Here is a 19,701-nt window from a genome sequence, read left to right as displayed (position 1 = left end):
CTAAATGCGGTCTTGTAAATAAGGCACCCTTTCACGCTATATTCAGCGTGAAATGGGTGGTCAATGAGTGTTGTGGTAGGATTCCTGCCGCAACACCCATTGATTTTGACGCTGCCCCATATTTACAAGGGTGGCCTAAATATAGGACAGCGCCAAAATTAAGACAAAAAAACAACTGGTTTTAACATGGCTCAAGAAGGAGACATGCTTCATTTCGCCTCGTATTAGCTGTTTTTATATGTGCTGCATGTTGCAGTACACATTAAAACAGCAAAACACCATGCATGATTGTTTGTGCAGGAAGGTGTCCCTTCCTGCACATGAACAATTATTTAATAAACAAGCATTTGCGATGCAATAGGTCTCGCATTTACACGCTTTTGAGCTATTGGCCTTGTAAATGACAATGCCTTTTATTTAGGTTTTGGTTTTTTAAAACATAAGGCATTGGGGCCGATAGAGAACTAATCTGAGATAAAATCCTAAACTTACTACTTTTGGTATTAACAGAAGGCATTTAGTAGTAGTAAAGTTAGGACTCCTAACTGTGTGTCCATTTTCCGTATATGCGGGATTCACTGTTCAGAGAGATCTTGTGCTTAAGACTGAGTAGGTTGAAATGCGTGTGTCTCTCATCTTCAACATGGAAGAAATGAAGTAAATCACACATGTGTTGGTGTATGTGCGCATGTGTGTGTTTTGAGTGTGTGCGAGTGGTGTATGTGTGTGCAGGCGAGGGTGTGTGTGGACATGTGCTTTTTTATTTTCTGATTTCTCATTGCATGAAGGTGACAAAACTTCTAAAACTGTCACAGAAACACCTAATGATGTTTCAAATAACCAGTCCCCTCTATGCTTCAAAAGTGTGGCACCTCCTTACAAGACGTCATAAATCACGTTATGTAAACAATGAAACAGGATAAATCTAGCCGATAATGGAGGGTATATTTAATGCATTGTTGCATATTGATTTATATTGGTGGGGTTGACCATTTTCTTAACTATGTTGTATGTAACTGGCCCTTTTATTTATCAATACATACACTAGGTGCCTCATTTATCAAAGTGTTGCGTTGCCCTTGCATCGCGCAATGTAACGCAACAGTAATGCAAAACTAAAGTCAGATTTACCGAGCCACGCATGGCCCCCTTGCATGTCCCTGTGGGGCTCGGTAAATCTGGAGTAACGCAACAGTAATGCAAAACTAAATTCAGATTTACCGAGCCACGCATGTCCCCCTTGCACGTCCCTGTGGGGCTCGGTAAATCTGGAGTAACGCAACAGTAATGCAAAACTAAATTCAGATTTACCGAGCCACGCATGTCCCCCTTGCACGTCCCTGTGGGGCTCGGTAAATCTGGAGTAACGCAACAGTAATGCAAAACTAAATTCAGATTTACCGAGCCACGCATGGCCCCCTTGCACGTCCCTGTGGGGCTCGGTAAATCTGGAGTAACGCATGACAGCAGAAGCCGCAGCGTCCACTACTCTGCCCATGGAGGTGTTCCATGGGTGGAGTCACATCCGCCATGAATTTAGGCGCAGTCCCTGATTCACCATGAGTCTTAGACCTGGAATATGTCAAAATGTGATGCCTTCCCAAAGGAGGTGTAACGAGGAGAAATATCTTGATTTTTCCTGGACTTTTATTTCTCTTTCTATGTGTGCTGCATTCATGAGGAAAAGCATCAGGTGTCCCTTCCTGCCCCAAAACAATCCTGCTTAGAAGCAGGCACACTTGCAGCATGATGCAAAGCAGCCTTCACTGCGCTAGACAGCCAAAAGCACACCCGTGCAAGGAGAGGACAGGAATGCACCATATAATGTTATATATGGGTCATTCCTGCCCTCTCCCTTTTAGGCGGTGCAGCGCCGCAAAGTAGCTGCTGCGTTGCCTGAAAAATGTAATCATTTCGTTCTTGAGGGGAGTGGCATCAATTATGGTGATATCAGGCTCAAGGTCATGTTACATCACTTCCTGGGTTTCAAAGTCATAAGGTCACTTCCTGTGATATCACTGATGTCAATGGGTGTGTGATGTCACTTCCTGTGATATCACTAATGTCAAAGGGTGTGTGATGTCACTTCCTGTGATATCACTAATGTCAAAGGGTGTGTGATGTCACTTCCTGTGATATCACTAATGTCAAAGGGTGTGTGATGTCACTTCCTGTGATATCACTAATGTCAAAGGGTGTGTGATGTCACTTCCTGTGATATCACTAATGTCAAAGGGTGTGTGATGTCACTTCCTGTGATATCACTAATGTCAAAGGGTGTGTGATGTTACTTTCACTAACCCTGGTATTTCCAGGGCAGCCTAGTTTATCAGAACTGACCACATGCCTGACCCCGCGCCTAGGGGAGGGGTGCCTTTAGTGGCATTACAGGCAAGAGGTGGCGAGAAAGAGGCTGGGCCAGCAGTAGACAAGGGGGCAAGGGGAGTGGGAGGGGTTAGCAGGAAATGCGAGGAGGTAGGACAAGCTCTCAGGTGACCCCTCTCCAGGGAAAGGGATAATAACACTGACCACGAGGGAGAAGCCCTCTTTGTCCTCTTGCCTCGGGCACCGCAGGTCACAGCTAGAAGGAAGTTGGAATTTGCGGTGGGCACCGGGGTGAGGGGGCCTCACAGCGTAGCAAAGCAGACAAGGTTCATATTTAGGGCCGTTTGTCGACGCTTAATTGATATGTTGATAATATGGAATTGAGTAGGAAGCCGGCGTGGGTTTAGACGGCAGTATTTCCTTATTGAGAGTGGGGTTCGAGGCCAGGGCCTGACCCGTTTCATGTAATTTTGGGAATTAACTATTGAATGAGGAGGGGGAGGGAGAGAGCGCCAGTTGGCCAGAACCCCGCCACAGGGTGAGGAGCCAAGAAAAATGTCGGGGACTCCTTTTTTGGTGGGGACTGGCTCATCCTGGAACAAGGAGGGCAGTCAATGGGGCTCCGGGCTGGCGGGAGAGGGGGCAGTCTTGCTGGTGGTCCTGGACTCTCATGCCCTACCCGAGATGCAGGTGCTTGGAAGAAGCAATTTGGGGAAAACTGGGGCGCAAGTAAAGACGCAAAGCAGTACCAGGTGGCCGCGTCTAGGGGGTAGACGACTGGTAGTAACCTGGAATGGAAGCAATGGAGAGGAGTTGTGGCCTGCTGGTGCAAACCACATACAAGGTGGATTTGAAGAATTGCAAATACAATTGTAACCTGTGGTGCAAACAAATACTGCACGACCCTATGTTTATCAATGTGTTGGATGGTTTTAATAAAGTTGGTCTAATGTTGACAATGCATCAACAAAAAAAAGAGGGCGTTATCTGAGAGAATTAATAAAGACCAACTAGTGACAACCAGCCACTTTGTATGGTGCCTTTTGTGGGGGGCAAAGTATGGTGAAACAAAATGCACGTTATATGCCTACTATTTAAAATGGATATTTGATCTGATAATCGGTGTGTGGGGCTGGGATTTATTTGGGGCACTAAACCCATAAATGGTGACCATGAGGCATTACCTACACCCACTCTTGTCTCCGTATTGGTGGGGTTGGGACTGCAGCCTTACATGTGCCTTCTCCACACTTCCTTCTGTGCAGTCAGTCTTTCATTAGACTGAGATGCTGCGGACACAAGACGGGGGTGAACCGGGGGGAGTGGAGAGACCCCCCTCTATATTTAGAGCAGGGACTCTATTCCTTCCCCCTACTTGAGGAAAAAGGAATCAGGGACGTGTCCCCCGTGCCCTGGCAGGGCGACTGCGTGGCTGTAATGACGCTGTACTTGTGTAAGCTGGCCTCAGGGCGCTTTAAACCCAGCCCACTGGGAGCAGCCTCTGGATGTGCACCAGAGGCCCCGCGGGGGCTGCTTATGAATATTAACTCCTTCACCTCCTAATGAATACCTGGTTTACTCTCTAAACACAATTTAAAGGTGTGATTCCAACTTCCACACATCTGTTTAAGATCAGTGTGGCTTTCAGCTGTTTGAGGCATACCACCAATTGACATTTGGAAAAACCTACACGTGATTTATAAAATCGTAAAGCAAACCCCCAATTTTTTTTTTTTTCATTTTGGGATTATGCTAAAAGGTTTCTTTTAATTTGGCTGATTTCAGAATATATATTGGGATGTCCCGTCTAAGATATCATTGTGATTTAAATATGCTAACTTGTCCCATTGCTATATTTCCCAGGACTTGTGACCTGTGTTAATGTAGTTATATGTGTCGGTGCTTTTGACTTCAGCAGCACCTGCAGTCTGGTTTGCTTTAAACTGCCAACAAACATAACCCGACTTAAATAGTAATATTGAAAAATAAATATACAAATAAGACTACCGTAGTTATAAATGAATGCACACTTTAAACAAAATATGTACAACTCACATCATGTTTGATCATCTTAGCCAACGCTGTGTCCAGTGATCAGTCCCATCACATCACATGCCTCCATTTTACTATAAGACACAGATGCATTAAGGCTTTATTGCATCGGACAAAGGCTCAAGGCAGCATCACAGCCCAGGGTGGGACCCTCACAACCCTTGGCAGGAGGGGTTCCACCATGGCAGGACCACAAGACTTGCTGCCAGCCTTTTCTTCTGAAGTTGGCCATTTCCTATCACGCGTCAATACTTACTGGGGCTTGGTCTGCACTCATGTCCACAGCCATTGCTTACGCAGGTCTGACCCTCAGGACAGTCATCATCATCTACTAGTCCACACCGTTCAACGCACAGTCCTTCACCTAGAGAAGAGAAATACAGCAGTATGAATAGACATTATTAACATGTTAAAAACTTGTGAGTGCCCCATTCTGTCACCATAGTAATGAAATAGCATCTTATTGCCTGAAGATGATCCAGGTAATGGCAGGCGAGAGTCAAAACGCCATTCCCTCAGAACCTTGAACCTTTGCTGACTTCTCAACACCGAATTCCAAATCCCACCTGCCTCATTCTGAATCCACCCCCTAGAGAGAAACCCTCCCTTGGTATGTTCCAGACTCAAACATGAGCAACAAGTCACCAAAATGGCGGCTGTACAAGAAGTGACATCATCTATGCTTTGGGACTCATGACATCAGATGTCTCCCCAGACTCTTAGGCCCTAAGCATGAAGTAGTCTCCTACTTGATACAGAAGGGAGACGAGAAGGACAAACGGATCAAATTATATAAGGTAAACTGTGCTCAGAAAGACAGTGTCCTTTCCTCAGAGCAGGGACAGCAAGGCTGGTGCCAGGGTTTAAAAGGCTAATGCAGGGGTAGCATCGCCTGCCTCTGATTGGATGACCGAGGGCTCAGATCAGATGATGGCCCCCTCGTATGGACAGCTGGGGAGGGCGTTCACCTCAAGATCCCTACGACACATCTCCGCGCTCTGCGGCACGCTGGGTCCTGCCATGCAATTACCATGTATGAGGCTCTTGCTAAAAGACACACGGTGCTTCGACCTAGACCGGCGTGGAGTGAAAGCGATGGCGATTGGTGGAACGCAGGAATTAATCTGTGCATTTGGTAATTACTGGGCCACATTTCAGACCCTTGTTTTTTGTCACTATCCTACTTTAGAAACAGATCAGCCAGATGTAATTCAGTCTTGATTCCACTCTAATAGGAACAGTCCACCCTGTACTGCCAGGCCCACCTCATAGGAAATGCAAGAAAACCCTGACCAGTTGCGACCTGTTTTGGCTTCATAATGTAATGGTTTAAAGGTCATTGTGAACCTATGGTTCAAGGTTCAAAGACACTTTATTCGGATACCATTGAGAGAGCGCAAACTGATCTAAGTGTATAAGTACATCACTCTTACACGTAGTAAGCACAAGTCATGAAGAGAAATGCCATGAGTGCTAATAGTACCTGCAACTATATTCTGAAATGTGTAGTTAACTTAGAAATTTAAGTAGAAGTGGAACTAATGCAGAAATGTGTGAAATCATATGACTTTATTAGACGTGATTAATTCCGAATCCATGTCGTGTAGCTGCTAAAATGTAAGATGGCATGCGGGTAAACGTAGAACGTGGTAGGCCTCAGGGCCAGAGTTGGAAGGGATGGGAAAGGTGTTTCATTTCACGACATGGATTGCACTAATGCTTTAGCAATAAGAGTTAATGGGCCCTGATTTATAGATGTGTTTACCGGATAATAGAACAAGAGTATTAACATGCTATTAATTAATGTAGGATTTGAATGTTATAATCATTATGAGAAAATGCAGTAGGCCTGAAATGTTTATGGACATTGATTTACACGTATTGGTCTGGGCCGAGAAATGTTGCAAACCTTTTTGGAAGTCTATGAGAGTTGGGATCTTGGCTGCAGATGTCTGTCTGCAAGAGAAAGGGGGGATCCAATTATAAATAATATGAATAGAGGTTTGTTCAGGAGACGGCCCAGACATGGAGGAGGGTTCCGGAATGTTTAAGGGGTATCAGCGGGCCGGAGAAGAGTCTGAGAAGCAAGGTCAACTCTAATGCACGAGGCCCAACACAAAGCAGCATGGAAAAAGCCAGAAGCTACACCACGTGAGGGGCGTCTTACGAGGGGCGTCTCAAATGTTGTTGACTGTTTTGTATTAGGGACAGCACCCCTGGGTGGAGTTAGAGCAGATGCCTGAGGACCCTTTAGAGAGCGGATGGGTAGGCAGAGAGGGGTCATGACTGGAGAACTATAGGTTTTCACCAAGAGACTAAGAGTGGGTGACTTCCCTAGGGGGTCATTCACGGCTGACACCTTTTGTTAGGTTGAGACCTGGTTAAGTAGGGATACCATCTAGAGCAGGGTAGGGGCAGCCTAACCTGTGTTTTTCCTCCAACTTAAATGACGGAGAGATCTCAGTACGTGTCAATGCTGATAGCTTTATTATTCTTAGAACTTGTACTCGTTGTCTTCTTTGCTCGTCTGAGAGTTTTCAGAGAGCACATGTATGTAGTTGGGCCCGTATATCTTGTGAATCTCATTCTGAGATGCCTGTACTTGCAGCTTATTCTGACTATCTAATAAATCTTTGAAAGCTAGAAGTTGTCTGTGATCCTTCGGAGCGGAGTCCATTATTGGGTGAACTAACTTGGTAAAGGATGCACTTTCTTCCCTCAATGACAGGCAATAAAGGTTCAGTCGACCAGATCGGGGTTTAGATCAATAGTGATAAGGTATCGATCAAAATCTCGCCCCCGCAGTTGGTAGCTATAGAGGATGGTTGCCTTCTTGAGGAAGGTGATCTAGGCCAGGTTAGATTACCCCAAGGCCCCTAGAGATCGATGATCGGAAGAACCGCCTGCCGAAGAAGGTCCGGATGACGTGAGACAGAAAAGCAGCAGTATCGGTCGAGAGTGAGTATAAAGGGTCATACGTGCTAGATTGCGGTGTTTTTGTGTTGTATCTATGTTGTAATGTCTGGCGGAGTTGAATGCCTGTAGAGAGACTGTGGAACAGGTTGTGAGCGCGCGCAACCGGTGGAAATCTTAAGTTCAAGGAGAGCTTAAGTGGTTCGGGTGTATCGGACACCCAGAGTAATTGTCAACTAGTGTGAAGGGGATCATGAGGTACCATTGATCACCCGAAGGACCGAGATAGGGGGAACGTAAGAGTGAGTGCGTGAGTAACGGACGCTGGTCGGAGGTTACTGTGTGTGTAAAGAACCTATCAGAGAGACGATAGACATCTCGTCAGTTGTATTGACAATTACAGATAGACTGTGGACGTACAGTCGAGGGAAGTGACCGCTTGGTCGGAAGTAGTCATTTCCTTTCAGTGTATGAATGGGACGCATGCATGACCGGGAGAAGAGCTGAGAAAGGAGGGGTGCTGCTGCGAAGCGGAGACGAGTGACGTCAGAAAGCGCCGCGCTGGGATTGGCCGGCCGGAGAAAGACCGCGCTGCGATAGGCCAGCTAGCAAAGACGTCAGAAAGTGCCGCGCTGGGATTGGCCGACCGGAGAAAGACCGCGCTGCGATAGGCCAGCTAGCAAAGCCGCGCTAGGATTGGTGGATTGTCATCAGGAAGTAAACAGAGTATTGAGGCTGGAAATTGTGCGTATAATTATGAAGTGTTTTAAATGGTTGAGAGCGGCGTTTAGAAAAGAGAGGCGGGGATCGGATGAAGGGGAAGAAGCCCCGCCGGAGGGTACGCCGGCTCGTTACATGGCAGTAAATGTTGGGCTGCATACGATCCTATGGATATCAGAGTGGAGTAAGATTACAGAAGGAAATGAGGAACTGACGTTTCCGAAGTACGGGACGTTCAGATTAGAAGTGTTACACCGACTAAAAGCAGTTATGACCTCAATGAGACCCTTGCCTAGACCGACCCGGTTTGAAGCCCTTAATGCATGGATTAGGGCAGCGCACGAAAAGAACCTGAACAGACGACAGGAAAGGGTGAAACGATCGGTAAGGGCAGTGCAGGATGCCAAGTGGGATGCGGATGCTAAAAGATGGAGGGTGCATAACATGGAAGTGAATAAATTGTATCCAGTGTTAGAGATGCCCGGGAACAAAAGCCCCCTAGAAGAAGATGATGAGAGCGAGACAGAGGACAGCCTGATAAATAGATTATTGACAGATAGGCCACCCCCGTATAACAGAGCAGGGGGAGATGTCGAGCATAGTGAAAAGGAGGGGGGCAATGCAGGAGAGCATGGGCCGCTTCCCAGTTCAGATTGGGATCCCGCTGCAAAGAAAGAACTGTCCCAGTCTAGTCAGGTGCAGCAGGTAGTCGGGAGGTTTGTGGTACAAAGGGCGCCGGAAACGGAGTGTGCCACATCCTACGCATTGCCAGATGCACTACAAGTACCTGTTACCATAGGTCCCATAGTATCGATATATGACCCAGAGAGAGCTAGAGGGGAGGAACGGGTACTGAGGGACAGAGAAAGAGCAGAAATGGCAAGAAGGAATGATACGATCAATTCCCCAAGTCAGATGCCGATACCAAGAGAGTGGAGCACCCCGGTACACACAGCAGAAGATCCAGGAGGGGATATTGGGGGCCATAGATGGCCAGTGGATATGAGGGGATCTGGACGAAAATCCTTTCAGGAGCTGAACGAGTACATGAAGAAGTGGGATGAGGCAGTCGAGGCTCATAAAAGCATCATAGCTGCGGAAGCGGAAAGGGAAAGCCAGGATAGCGGAGCCCGGACTCACTGCGGGGCTGGGGAGAGCAGCCCGGAGTGGGACGGGAGGGAGAAGGGCAGTAGGGGAGGCACCCATTGGGCCCGGAGTGGAGGTAGAACAGACCTGGAAAACGGGGGCCCCGAGAGTGGGGGGGTGTCCCGCCCAATACCCAGTGATGGAGAGAGGAGAACGCAAGAGTACAGAAACAGCTTTAAGTGTACCCACTGTGTGCCCGGCACCAGAGGACAGAATGGGAGTTGTGAGAGGCCGCGCCACAGTCCCTGTGATGACGGACATGAGCGCAGTCCAGGGAATATGGGGAACCAAGAAGGATCGTATCAGATACTGAGTGATACTAGACAGAGAGAGGATGGCGACCCGAGGGAGAATAGCAGAGAGTCCTACTGTGAAAGGAGAGAAGAAAGAGAGAATGGGCAGAGCAAGATTGGGGGTAACAGGCCCGTGTTCCATCACCTTCCAAGATCGGATGGCCGGGCATGGGACCTGGAAAGATGGGAGCAAGGGAGAGCACTCATTAACTCTCCCGAGCCCAAACGTAGGGCTCGGAGTTGGGATGGTAGAGAGACCAGTGAGCCCCCTTCGAAAGAGATACTACGAGCTGAGATAAAAGCCAAGAGACTCGATGTCGCCAGCTTAAGGTCAGACCTGGATGACATGGTAGATGGTACCTTGCCTTTAGAAAGAATGGAAATGTATGAGCAAGATGAAATACTGTTCATGGCAAAGGACATCACTCGAAAAGCGAGAACAATTCATGAGAAGTTAGTCGAACTAGCAGGCAAATATATGGTGGACCTGTCAAGGACCAAAGCATTACAGGGGAACCACAGGCTACATTATTCAGATCGAGACCTAGATGAGAGAAGAACAATAGGATTGAAAACACACATAAGGGAATTGATCACTGGAATCAGGACATGGAGGGCACTAGATAAGTGGGAAGAGAGGTGGTCCAAGAAGGGGACCGTCAGGAGAAGCACGCTTGGTATGACGCCAGGAAGACTGCAGGGAATAGAGGCATACCCTTTGCGTGAAGTCGCAAATGGGAACTATGTGCACGTCCCTTGGAGTAGGGGAGACTTAGCTGCTTTTACCACCTCCTTCCCCAAATTGCGGGAAAACCCAGTGGAGTGGTACAAGCAAGTTGAGAGATTCGTAAAAATCTCAAAGGTCCTATGGATAGATCTGAACACGCTGTTTGACATTGTAGTGCCAGGGGATTTGTGGACGGCATGCAAGGTTAGCGCTGAGTGGCCCACAACGGAGCCGGAGAGAGATGCTAAGACTAATGGGCCGTCCGAGATTGTGATGGCAAAATTCGAGAGAGTGATGACTTGGCTGAAAGAGAAAGTGCCAATGCAAGACATAGATTGGGTTAAAATAGATCGAACTAGACAGGAACCCAAAGAGACAGTTCATGAATACTATGAGAGATTGTTGAAAGCGTTTAAACAGTATAGCGGGCTGGATGTAATGGATCCAAAGGACATAGGGCAATTTGTGTCTACGTTTGTCCTGGGTTTGAGACCGGATATTAGTTTAATGATTCAGCAACACTTGATCTGTTGGCAAAATAAACCACTAGATGAAATCCTGAGATATGCCAGGTATTGCTGTGATGAGATAGACTCCAAGGCACAGAAGCTAAAGGAGAAACTGATGGTGGTGCAGATGCAGGCAGCTGGCAAGGGGGGACCGCAGCAACAGCAGCAACAGCAGCAAGGGACCGGTACTGGGGGCAAGAAACAGTATAGCCAGAACAAGGGCAGTGAGGAGAACTCCACCTTTAAACCTAGAATAGACATAGCTGCCTTGAAGAAAACGACTAGGTGCCACCAGTGTAACGAGGTGGGGCATTGGAAACGCGAGTGTCCCTATAACGTAGAGATAGGAGAACAAGAGCTAGAGGAGGAAGAGGTCCAGAGTGCGCCTACAAGAGGGGTAACGCCATACCAGGGAAAGGTGCTCAAAGGGGGGGGTCCTCCTCCCCGAGCCCAGTTCCCACAGCCACCCAGAGTAGGGACTATGGGCAAGGCATATAGACAGATGCCTCTGTTTGTAGGTGGAGAGGAATGCTATTACGTAGATCCACTAACTGGACAGAGAGTGGAGAGAGAGGACTGCACCCTCGGGGCAGCCTTGGAGGTAGATCAGAGGGGACCCTATGTCGAGGCAGAAGTAGCAGGGTGCCCCACGACATTCCTAGTGGACACAGGAGCCACTCGATCCACGATCAGATCAGCTGCAGTTCCAGACCTGCCCATGTCTGGAGAGACCATACAAGTGGTGGGGGTCGCAAACAGGAGAATAACCAGCCAATTGACAGAACCAGTACAGGTGAAAATAGGGAACTACAGCGATGAGCATCAATTTGTAGTTTGCGATTCTAGTCCTGTATGTCTGCTAGGAAGAGATCTTTTGTGCAAGTTAAATTGCACTATATACTGCACCCCGCAAGGAGTGGAAGTATTGACCAATGACGACGATGCTGACTTCAAGGTCGCAAATTCAAGAATATGTGTGGAGCTGTACCCCACTTTGACAGTAGACGAGCTCCCCTGGGACTTGAGAGAGACAGTGGCACCGGAAGTATGGGACTTCACTGGGGAAGAGATTGGGTTGGTCAAAGGGGTGGACCCAGTGAAAATTGTAGTGAAACCACATGCTGAGTTTCCAAGAACACCCCAATACAAATTAACTCCAGAAACGATTGCAGGTATAAAGCCCGTGATCGAGTCCATGATTAAGCAGGGAATACTGAAAGAAATCGTGGGTAGTCCATGTAACTCCCCGATTATGGGTTTGCAGAAACCAAATGGGAAATTCCGGATAGTGCAGGACCTCCGAAAGATTAATAATATTGTTGTTTCGTGTTGTCCAGTGGTACCGAATCCATCAGTGATACTGTTTCAGATACCATTCCAAGCTGAGTGGTTCACTGTGATTGATCTCTGTCAGGCTTTCTTCTCGATCCCTCTGGACGAAGAAAGCCCTTTCCTTTTCGCATTTAAGCTGGAAGGTCGCGTCCTAACATGGTGTCGTATTCCTCAGGGGTATACAGAGAGCCCATCGATCTTTAACCAGCTTCTGAAGAAAAATCTTGAAAGTCTAGTGCTGCCCCAGAAGTCAGTTCTGGTCCAGTACATAGACGACCTCCTCGTGGCGTCAGAAACAGAAGAAGCTTGCAGGGAGGACTCCATTGCTTTGTTAAATCACCTAGCTGCAAATGGGCACAAGGTGTCCCCGGGAAAGTTACAGTACTGCCTGACAGAGGTGCAGTACTTGGGACACAGAATTGAGAAAGGCAAACGAAAAGTATCACCAGACAGAATAGAGGCGATCATGAAAATGAATGCGCCCAAGACACAGAGAGAAGTCAGGATGTTCCTAGGGATGGTGGGTTATTGCCGACAGTGGATCGCGAATTTTTCACTGAAAGCAAAACCCTTGCAAAAACTGACGCACAAGGAGGTGAGCGATCCGGTACCATGGGACAAAGACTGTTTGATGGCGTTCCTACAGCTGCGAGAGGACCTGTGTCGTGCTCCGGCATTAGGAATGCCTGATTACGATAAACCATTCTTGCTTTATTGTTGTGAGAGAGAGGGTTGCGCGTTGTCTGTGTTAGTCCAAATCCATGGGAATGCCCATAGACCAGTTGCTTACTTCTCGGCTACTTTAGACCCAGTAGCCGCAGCGTTGCCCGGATGTCTCAAATCCGTTGCTGCAACGGGTGTCAGCATTGAGAGGTGTGAGAACATAGTGATGGGGCACCCGTTAGAGGTGTACGTGCCCCATTCTGTTGAACTGTTGATGACCAGGACCAAAACACAGCACCTGACCAACAGCAGGCTCACGCGCTATGAGCAAGTTATTCTTGCTGCAGAGAACGTGGCCCTCAGGAGATGCTCTGTTTTGAACCCTGCCACCTTGATGCCACTCCCAAATGATATAGATGAGGACGATGAATGTACAGACCATGACTGCCTCGATGTGACTGAACTATGCACCAAACCAAGACCCGACATCGTAGATGAGCCACTGACTGACCCAGACGAAATTTTCTTTGTCGATGGCTCATGTGTAAGAGACGAAGTTGGGCAGTTGAGAGCAGCTTACGCTGTTTGTACAATTACTGGAGTTGTGGAAGCTGGATGCCTGGAAGGAGTACACTCCGCTCAGGTAGCCGAGATTATTGCCCTGACGCGTGCTTGCTTAGCAAGTAATCAAATTCGAGTCACCATATACACCGACAGCCAATATGGTTACGGGGTAGTTCATGATTACGGGCAGTTATGGTCTCAAAGAGGGTTCATGACCTCTTCAGGCTCTCCCATTCGCAATGGAGAGTTTGTGCGCTTGTTGTTAGAAGCGTTGCAATGCCCAGCAGGTATCGCAGTTGTGAAATGCACCGCACATACCAGAAACATGGACTTCGTGTCACAAGGCAATAGATATGCCGACGAAGTCGCACGGTATTGTGCAGAACAAGGGTACTCTTTCACAGAGGTGGAAGTGGGTGGAATAAATGTAAGAACTGAATTAGCTATGATACTAGAAACTGTTGACTCTTGGGACGAACTAAAGTGCATGCAAGAAAATGCTCCTGATTTTGAAAAAGAAACATGGGAAAAGGCAGGATGTGTGGTGGGTGAGGCCCATTTCTGGGTCTCAGCAGATGGCAGAGCCGTGTTACCAAATGAGATGGTGAGCCCAATGGCTAGACAAATCCATGGTCCCGTACACCTAGCGAGGGACGCTATGTTGAGAGTTTTTAGACAGACGTGGTACAATCCTAAGTTCAGAATAGCGGCAGAAGCAGTGTGCCAGCGTTGTGCGACCTGTCAGCAGTTAAATGTAGGGAAAAAGACACCAGTTGCACTGAGCCACATAGGGAGGTCGGGGGGCCCATTCAACCGCATGCAATTGGATTTCATCGAATTGCCGAGGTGCAACCGCCTCCGTTATGTCCTGGTAGTTGTTTGCGTATTCTCCAGATGGGTTGAGGCATACCCTACACGTAGGTGCGACACCCTCACAGTAGCTAAGTTACTGCTTAGGGAGCTCATTCCGCGCTTCGGGGTGCCGGCCTCTTTGGAATCAGATAGGGGAACGCATTTCAACAGCTCGCTTGTGAAAATGATTTGTGCGGCTCTGAACATAGATCAGAAATTGCATTGCAGATATCGACCAGAAGCCTCAGGAATTGTGGAACAGATAAATAGCACCATTAAGGCCAGACTTGCAAAAGTGTGTGCATCAACGTCTCTGAGTTGGCCTGATGCTCTGCCATTGGTCCTTATGAGCCTCCGTAGTACCCCAGATAGAAGAACAGGGCTGTCACCTCATGAGGTGTTGATGGGGAGAGCAATGAGGTTGCCGTCTGTACCAACTACTGCACTGTTGAACATCACAGATGATATGATCCTGGACTATTGCAAGGGGCTGTCTGACGCCATTCATTCTGTGTCCCTTCAGGTGCAGGCTGCCGAAGTTCCATCGTGCCAGGACCTGTGCCATGACCTGTGCCCTGGAGACTGGGTGCTTGTGCGAAAGCACGTGAGGAGTAGCTGCCTGGATGTTCGTTGGCGTGGGCCCTTCCAGATCATCCTGATCACGAACACTGCTGTGAAGGTGGGAGGCCTGCCCAATTGGATCCACGCGTCGCATACGCGGAGGGTTCCAGCACCTCTGGAAGAAACAGCTCCTCTCTCGGATAGACGTCCAGCTGAGGACCGAGAAGCCATAGAGGGGGCTAGCCAAGCTGTGGAGGTGCCAACAGAAGAAGGGTACGAGTCTGACCAAGCTGAGGACGGTCAGCACAACAGCGAAACGGACGACGCTACTGAAGGAGAAAGTAGCTGGGAGTACGAGTCAGACCCTGACCGGTCTGACAGAGAGTGTGAACAGACAAGAAGAAGGAGTAGAAGGGTACGTGGAGAAGCTAGTTGGCCGCAAAGAAGTAGCTCTAGCCTGAGGTCAACTCCAGAGAGAACCCTTCCTCCGGTATCAGAGGATTCAGACCCGGAAGAAGGTGCTCAGGGCGCTGAAGCACCGGACTTGCGAAGGTCAAGAAGAGTGCGTGTGCCTAACCGAAGATACTCCACCCCTGAGTGGACATATCTGGCGACAAATGTCTTCGGAGCAGAAAACAGGGAGGATACGAGCGGTGGTGGTGTCCAGCTCTGAGCCCATCATCACAGTGGAGATACGACTGTTAGTACCCGGAGTCGAACAAGAAGGGTCACTGACATTCATGCTCCCCAGACCTCCCCGCCTCAGCAAGTTAAGGCACATGTTTTTCACAGAATTGCAATTCCCCGATTTTGGTACCAAGATAACAGCCCATGAAGAGCACAATCTTCGTTTGGAAATATTGAACTATGCTGTCGAAGCTGCAGGCACAAACCTGATTGTAGATGCTTAGAGACTTTGTAAATAAGCGAGAAGAAAAAGAAGATTACCTAGCGCCCAGGAAGCAGAGAATCTTAGGGACCTTCCCTTGAGTTGACGGAGAAGGGCTAGGGTTGTCTATATTGAACTATTAAAGGACCTTTTGCGAAGAAGGTTGTCAGCTTCCAGTTGTGTGGTTCTAAGGACAAAAAGGAGTAAAAGAGACTGTAAAGGAACGAGAAGAAAAGAACTTTGTGCTGGGATACGAGAGAGCCATACTGTCTGACGAAATGGAAGCCGGCACCTCGAACCGCAGAGCTAAATGTATAATAGGCACACTAATAGTAGGAGTGATAATATTAATAGTTTTAGTAGTCACAGTTTCTTATGTAAAGGGACATGAGGAAGAGGCAAAGGTAACCGATGTGAAATCTGTAGAAACGCCTACACCCACCGTTGCTGGTGAGAAAGGGGAAAACACTCAAGAGAAAGCGTTATTAGCAGCAGAAGCTCGCAGGTTACACGTAGACGAGTCCCAAGGCGACTTTAGGTCAAATGCTTACGCTAAACTTCTATATGAATACGTGGATGCCATGGAGGTTAAGGACTGCTACGTCTGCATGCAGTTGCCGGCGTCTGTAGATGAAGGCATTAGATATCATCACCTCCCGCTGACATATGGCATTACATGTAGCTTATTGCTTAGTATATTTTATGGGAGAGATAGTTTTGAATACTATTTCTCCAATTATGACTCAGTGTTGCCAGAAGTCCCAAATTATAAGCAGATGAACAAATGGGACTACTGGAAGAGTGAAGACAGATTGGCCAAGTTCTTCATTCCTTTGATTACCTTAGATACTTCACATGCCCGTAGAAATAACCTGACATGCAAGGTGTCAGAAGTCGAGAAGAAGTTCATAGGGCAGGTGGATGATCGTTACAGGAGACAAAAGATTTTGAAAAAATCAGGACAATGGAAAACAGATTGGACCGAGGAAGAGAAGGCACACAAGAGAAAGGGTAGCAGTGGTCCAATAGCTTTAGATAGAACGCAGAGAGGGAAGCTATGTCTTCACAGAGCCCAAACGTATTATGAAAATGTATACGTGGGAGAAGTCAGCTGTGAACATGCTTTCAACTTAGAGTATTACACAAAAGACTTCCTGAAGGGAATGCAAGTGATTCCAAATGTATATTTTGTTTGTGGAAGAAATGCCTACGTGAGACTACCTGATAACTGGTATGGATCATGTTACCTGGCAATTATCTTCCCCAAAATATATCATGCCCAAGACTTAGAGATCATCGAGGGCAAGACATCATCGAGAGGAAGGAGAGATATAGGAGATGCAGAAATGGTTGGAGATGTATTTGGAGCTGTGTTCCCTATATTGGGACTAATCCTTAATGATGTCAAAATTAGACGACTGGCAACAGTCGTAGACAGGTTGTCTGCCAGCACTGCTCAGTCCTTAATGCTGGTGGAGGGAGAGATGCAATCGATAAGGGCCATGGTTCTTCAGAACCGTCTTGCCTTAGACGTCCTATTAGCAAAAGAGGGCGGAGTCTGTAAGGCTTTGAAGGTCCAGGAATGTTGTACCTACATTCCAGACAATTCAAAACCCCTTGAGAAAGTTATTAGGAACATAACTGATATTCACAAGGAGATCGAAGACCTGAGTAGAGAAAATGTCTAATTTTATTCTCCACACCTGCACCCATCCTATCTATTTCATATGAAAAAGCAAAATACCAAGGATATAGGAGTATCGTGGGAAGGCAAGAGTGATCATGTATTATAAGGAATAAAGTACACACTAGCATACATTAATGTGATATTGCAAGTTACCTCTACAACCTTATAAAGGAACTTTGCCTTCAGCCTCATTCTTCTATATAGTCGTGGAACTCGTCTGTAACTTGCTAAATCCTTGATATGTACAGTAGGGTTATTTAAGCTATATGTAATATACCTACGTGTAGGTTTTTCTCATTCATCAGTCTGCTGTTGTGTTATTCAGATTTTGACTGCGCCCACTACAGCGGTCAGCCCAATTCAGCCCCAGGATGGCTTCCCTTTGAAGTCTGCCCTTTGTTAATTTGACCCGGAGCCTAAACCCACCCAAAGTAGTTCCGTCAAGTGTCATCAACTGCTGCGCAACTCATGTGTTCTTTCCCAGACCAAATATCTTTGCTTTCAGCCAATATTATTTCAGGCTGATGAGAGCCTGCCAACTCCCCCAACACTAGATTTCGCGCAATTCTTAACAGATCCCTTGAAAATTACAGTCGAGATTAAAATATTCTGGAAATAAAGTTAAAACTGCGACCAGGACAAAACAATTAGGAGGCAATTTCGCTATTAAAACGAAGATAGGCTTCTAAAACGGTAACGTCCATTTGTGATGAGAAATGTATCTTATACTGCGCCGACTTATTCACGCGTTTGCTATAAATAAATACACAGATGGGCGAGCGCAAGGACTCATGGGACAAGCAGAGCCAGACCCGAGCGGGGGGGGGGGGGGGGGGAGGGTGGTATGGGGGTCGTTATGAGCTGAAAGGCAGTGCCTTCCTTCGGTGCTTTCACTGTTTTAGCACAATTCTGCTCATCAGAACCTGTGAAAGTGTTTTAGGCCAATCTGCTTCCGTCGCCTCTCAAAACCAGCATTTCATTTTGATTCCGTTTCTTTTGTGCAGTTTTATATAGCGCCAACTGGGGCTGAAGGTATTGGAGCGCTTTTCATGAGCACTCGTAACATTAACACAAGGCCCCAGTCATTTTTAAGCACAGAGCGAAGAGGTGATTTGCCCAAAATCACGGGACGTTAAGCCACACCGAGACTTGAACCAGGTTACCAAGGTCCAAAGTCAGCACTTCTGGCCATAACGCCACATCCTCCCACCAAATTCTGTTAAAACCTTTTTTTAAACGCCAAGATGGGTCTTTTAGACAGAGCGGCTAGAGGCAGTGTGTTCCTGTGGGTGTTTCTAGAGTTGCAACACAATGCAGCTTTTACATTGTGTGTGTGTGGGGGGGGGGTGTTGAAGCACTTTGAGCTCAACGCCGCTGCGCGCAGCCTGCCTTCAAGCCCTCGGTGCGAGGGCCACGGCTCATGTTTGGGTGGGCCTGGACCGCCCCCTAGAACCAGGCCTGGTTTCGAAGCCCCCTTGAAACAACTGCCGGTGCTCAGACCCGGTGAGCCCCGGCCCTCTTAAAGCCTTGGAAGAACCCTCAAAGGCCCCCAGAGCCTCTGCTTTCCTCAAAAGTCCTTCCTCTCCCTTTGTATAGCGCCTAGCGCCAAGGTGCTCCCTTGGGAGTGACAGCAGCGTTTTACGAATCCCTAATTCAATTCAATGAACTACCCCACCCCGCCCCCTCGCTGTTTTCCCAGCACTTGTCCCCGGTGCTAATGTATGTTCCTGTGTTTGAATCCAGCAGCCCCTGCAGTCTGGGGCCTCTCGAGCGGCCAACAAACATCACCGGACCTCAAAAGTGATCTTGGTTCGGGCTCTTACCGTAATATGGCGCTGAGAACACGTCCCCGGCCCAGAGGGCGAGCAGCGCGAGGAGGAGCAGGGAGCCGGCGACCTTCATGCTTCTGGAGTCGGCGGGAGTGAGCCGGGCAGCTGAGCCCGAGGGCTTTTATACAACCATTGATTGGACGCCTGTCCAGAGGCAGTGACGTCACCCAGGGCCAGGTGAAGCAGGGGTCACACTTCCCACCCCATTGGTAGTTCAGGGTTTCTTTATTATTCCAGTGTTCCTGTTGCATTAGAGCCGCGTCTGACTCCATGATTGACGCCGCGTGTGATCCTCGGCCGCTGCTCACCTGCGTGTGCTTTGGAACCTGTCCCTCTCATCCGGGGCTTTCCCAGCACAGATGAAAACTCTCCGACATCTGGGAAAAGCCCAGTATCGACGCCATGTTACATTTCTTCTTTTAATCGTTTTAATCCATCGAAGGTTCGAGCCTTGACCCCTCAGCCTATGTTTTTTAAATCCCTCTCAGCTTCTTTGCATTCGATGTAAACATTGGTGAGTTCAAAACATGTTGAGTGACAGGAGACTGCAGAGCCACGAGCCCCATGAATATTGATTGTGCAACCCCCTGGGGTTGGCCATGAATACAGGGACGGTGGCCTGCGAGGGACACCAGACCA

General features: G+C 48.0%; 1 protein-coding gene across 1 annotated transcript in view; it reads right to left on the bottom strand.

Moving 5' to 3' along the window:
- The window catches only part of LOC147693258 (uncharacterized), a 544,251-nt gene extending 525,083 nt beyond the window's left edge, over positions 1-19,168 (bottom strand). The window contains exon 1 of the mRNA XM_086933652.1: positions 19,057-19,168. Within this exon, the coding sequence (XP_086789778.1) occupies positions 19,057-19,135 (79 nt within the window). The 5' untranslated portion in view covers positions 19,136-19,168. The remainder of the gene's footprint in view (positions 1-19,056) is intronic.
- Positions 19,169-19,701: the final 533 nt, after the last annotated feature.

This window comes from Lissotriton vulgaris, chromosome 8 (genome assembly GCF_964263255.1).
Source record: "Lissotriton vulgaris chromosome 8, aLisVul1.2, whole genome shotgun sequence".
NCBI classification, from domain to species: domain Eukaryota; kingdom Metazoa; phylum Chordata; class Amphibia; order Caudata; family Salamandridae; genus Lissotriton; species Lissotriton vulgaris.
This window is presented reverse-complemented; position numbering and strand designations above follow the sequence as displayed.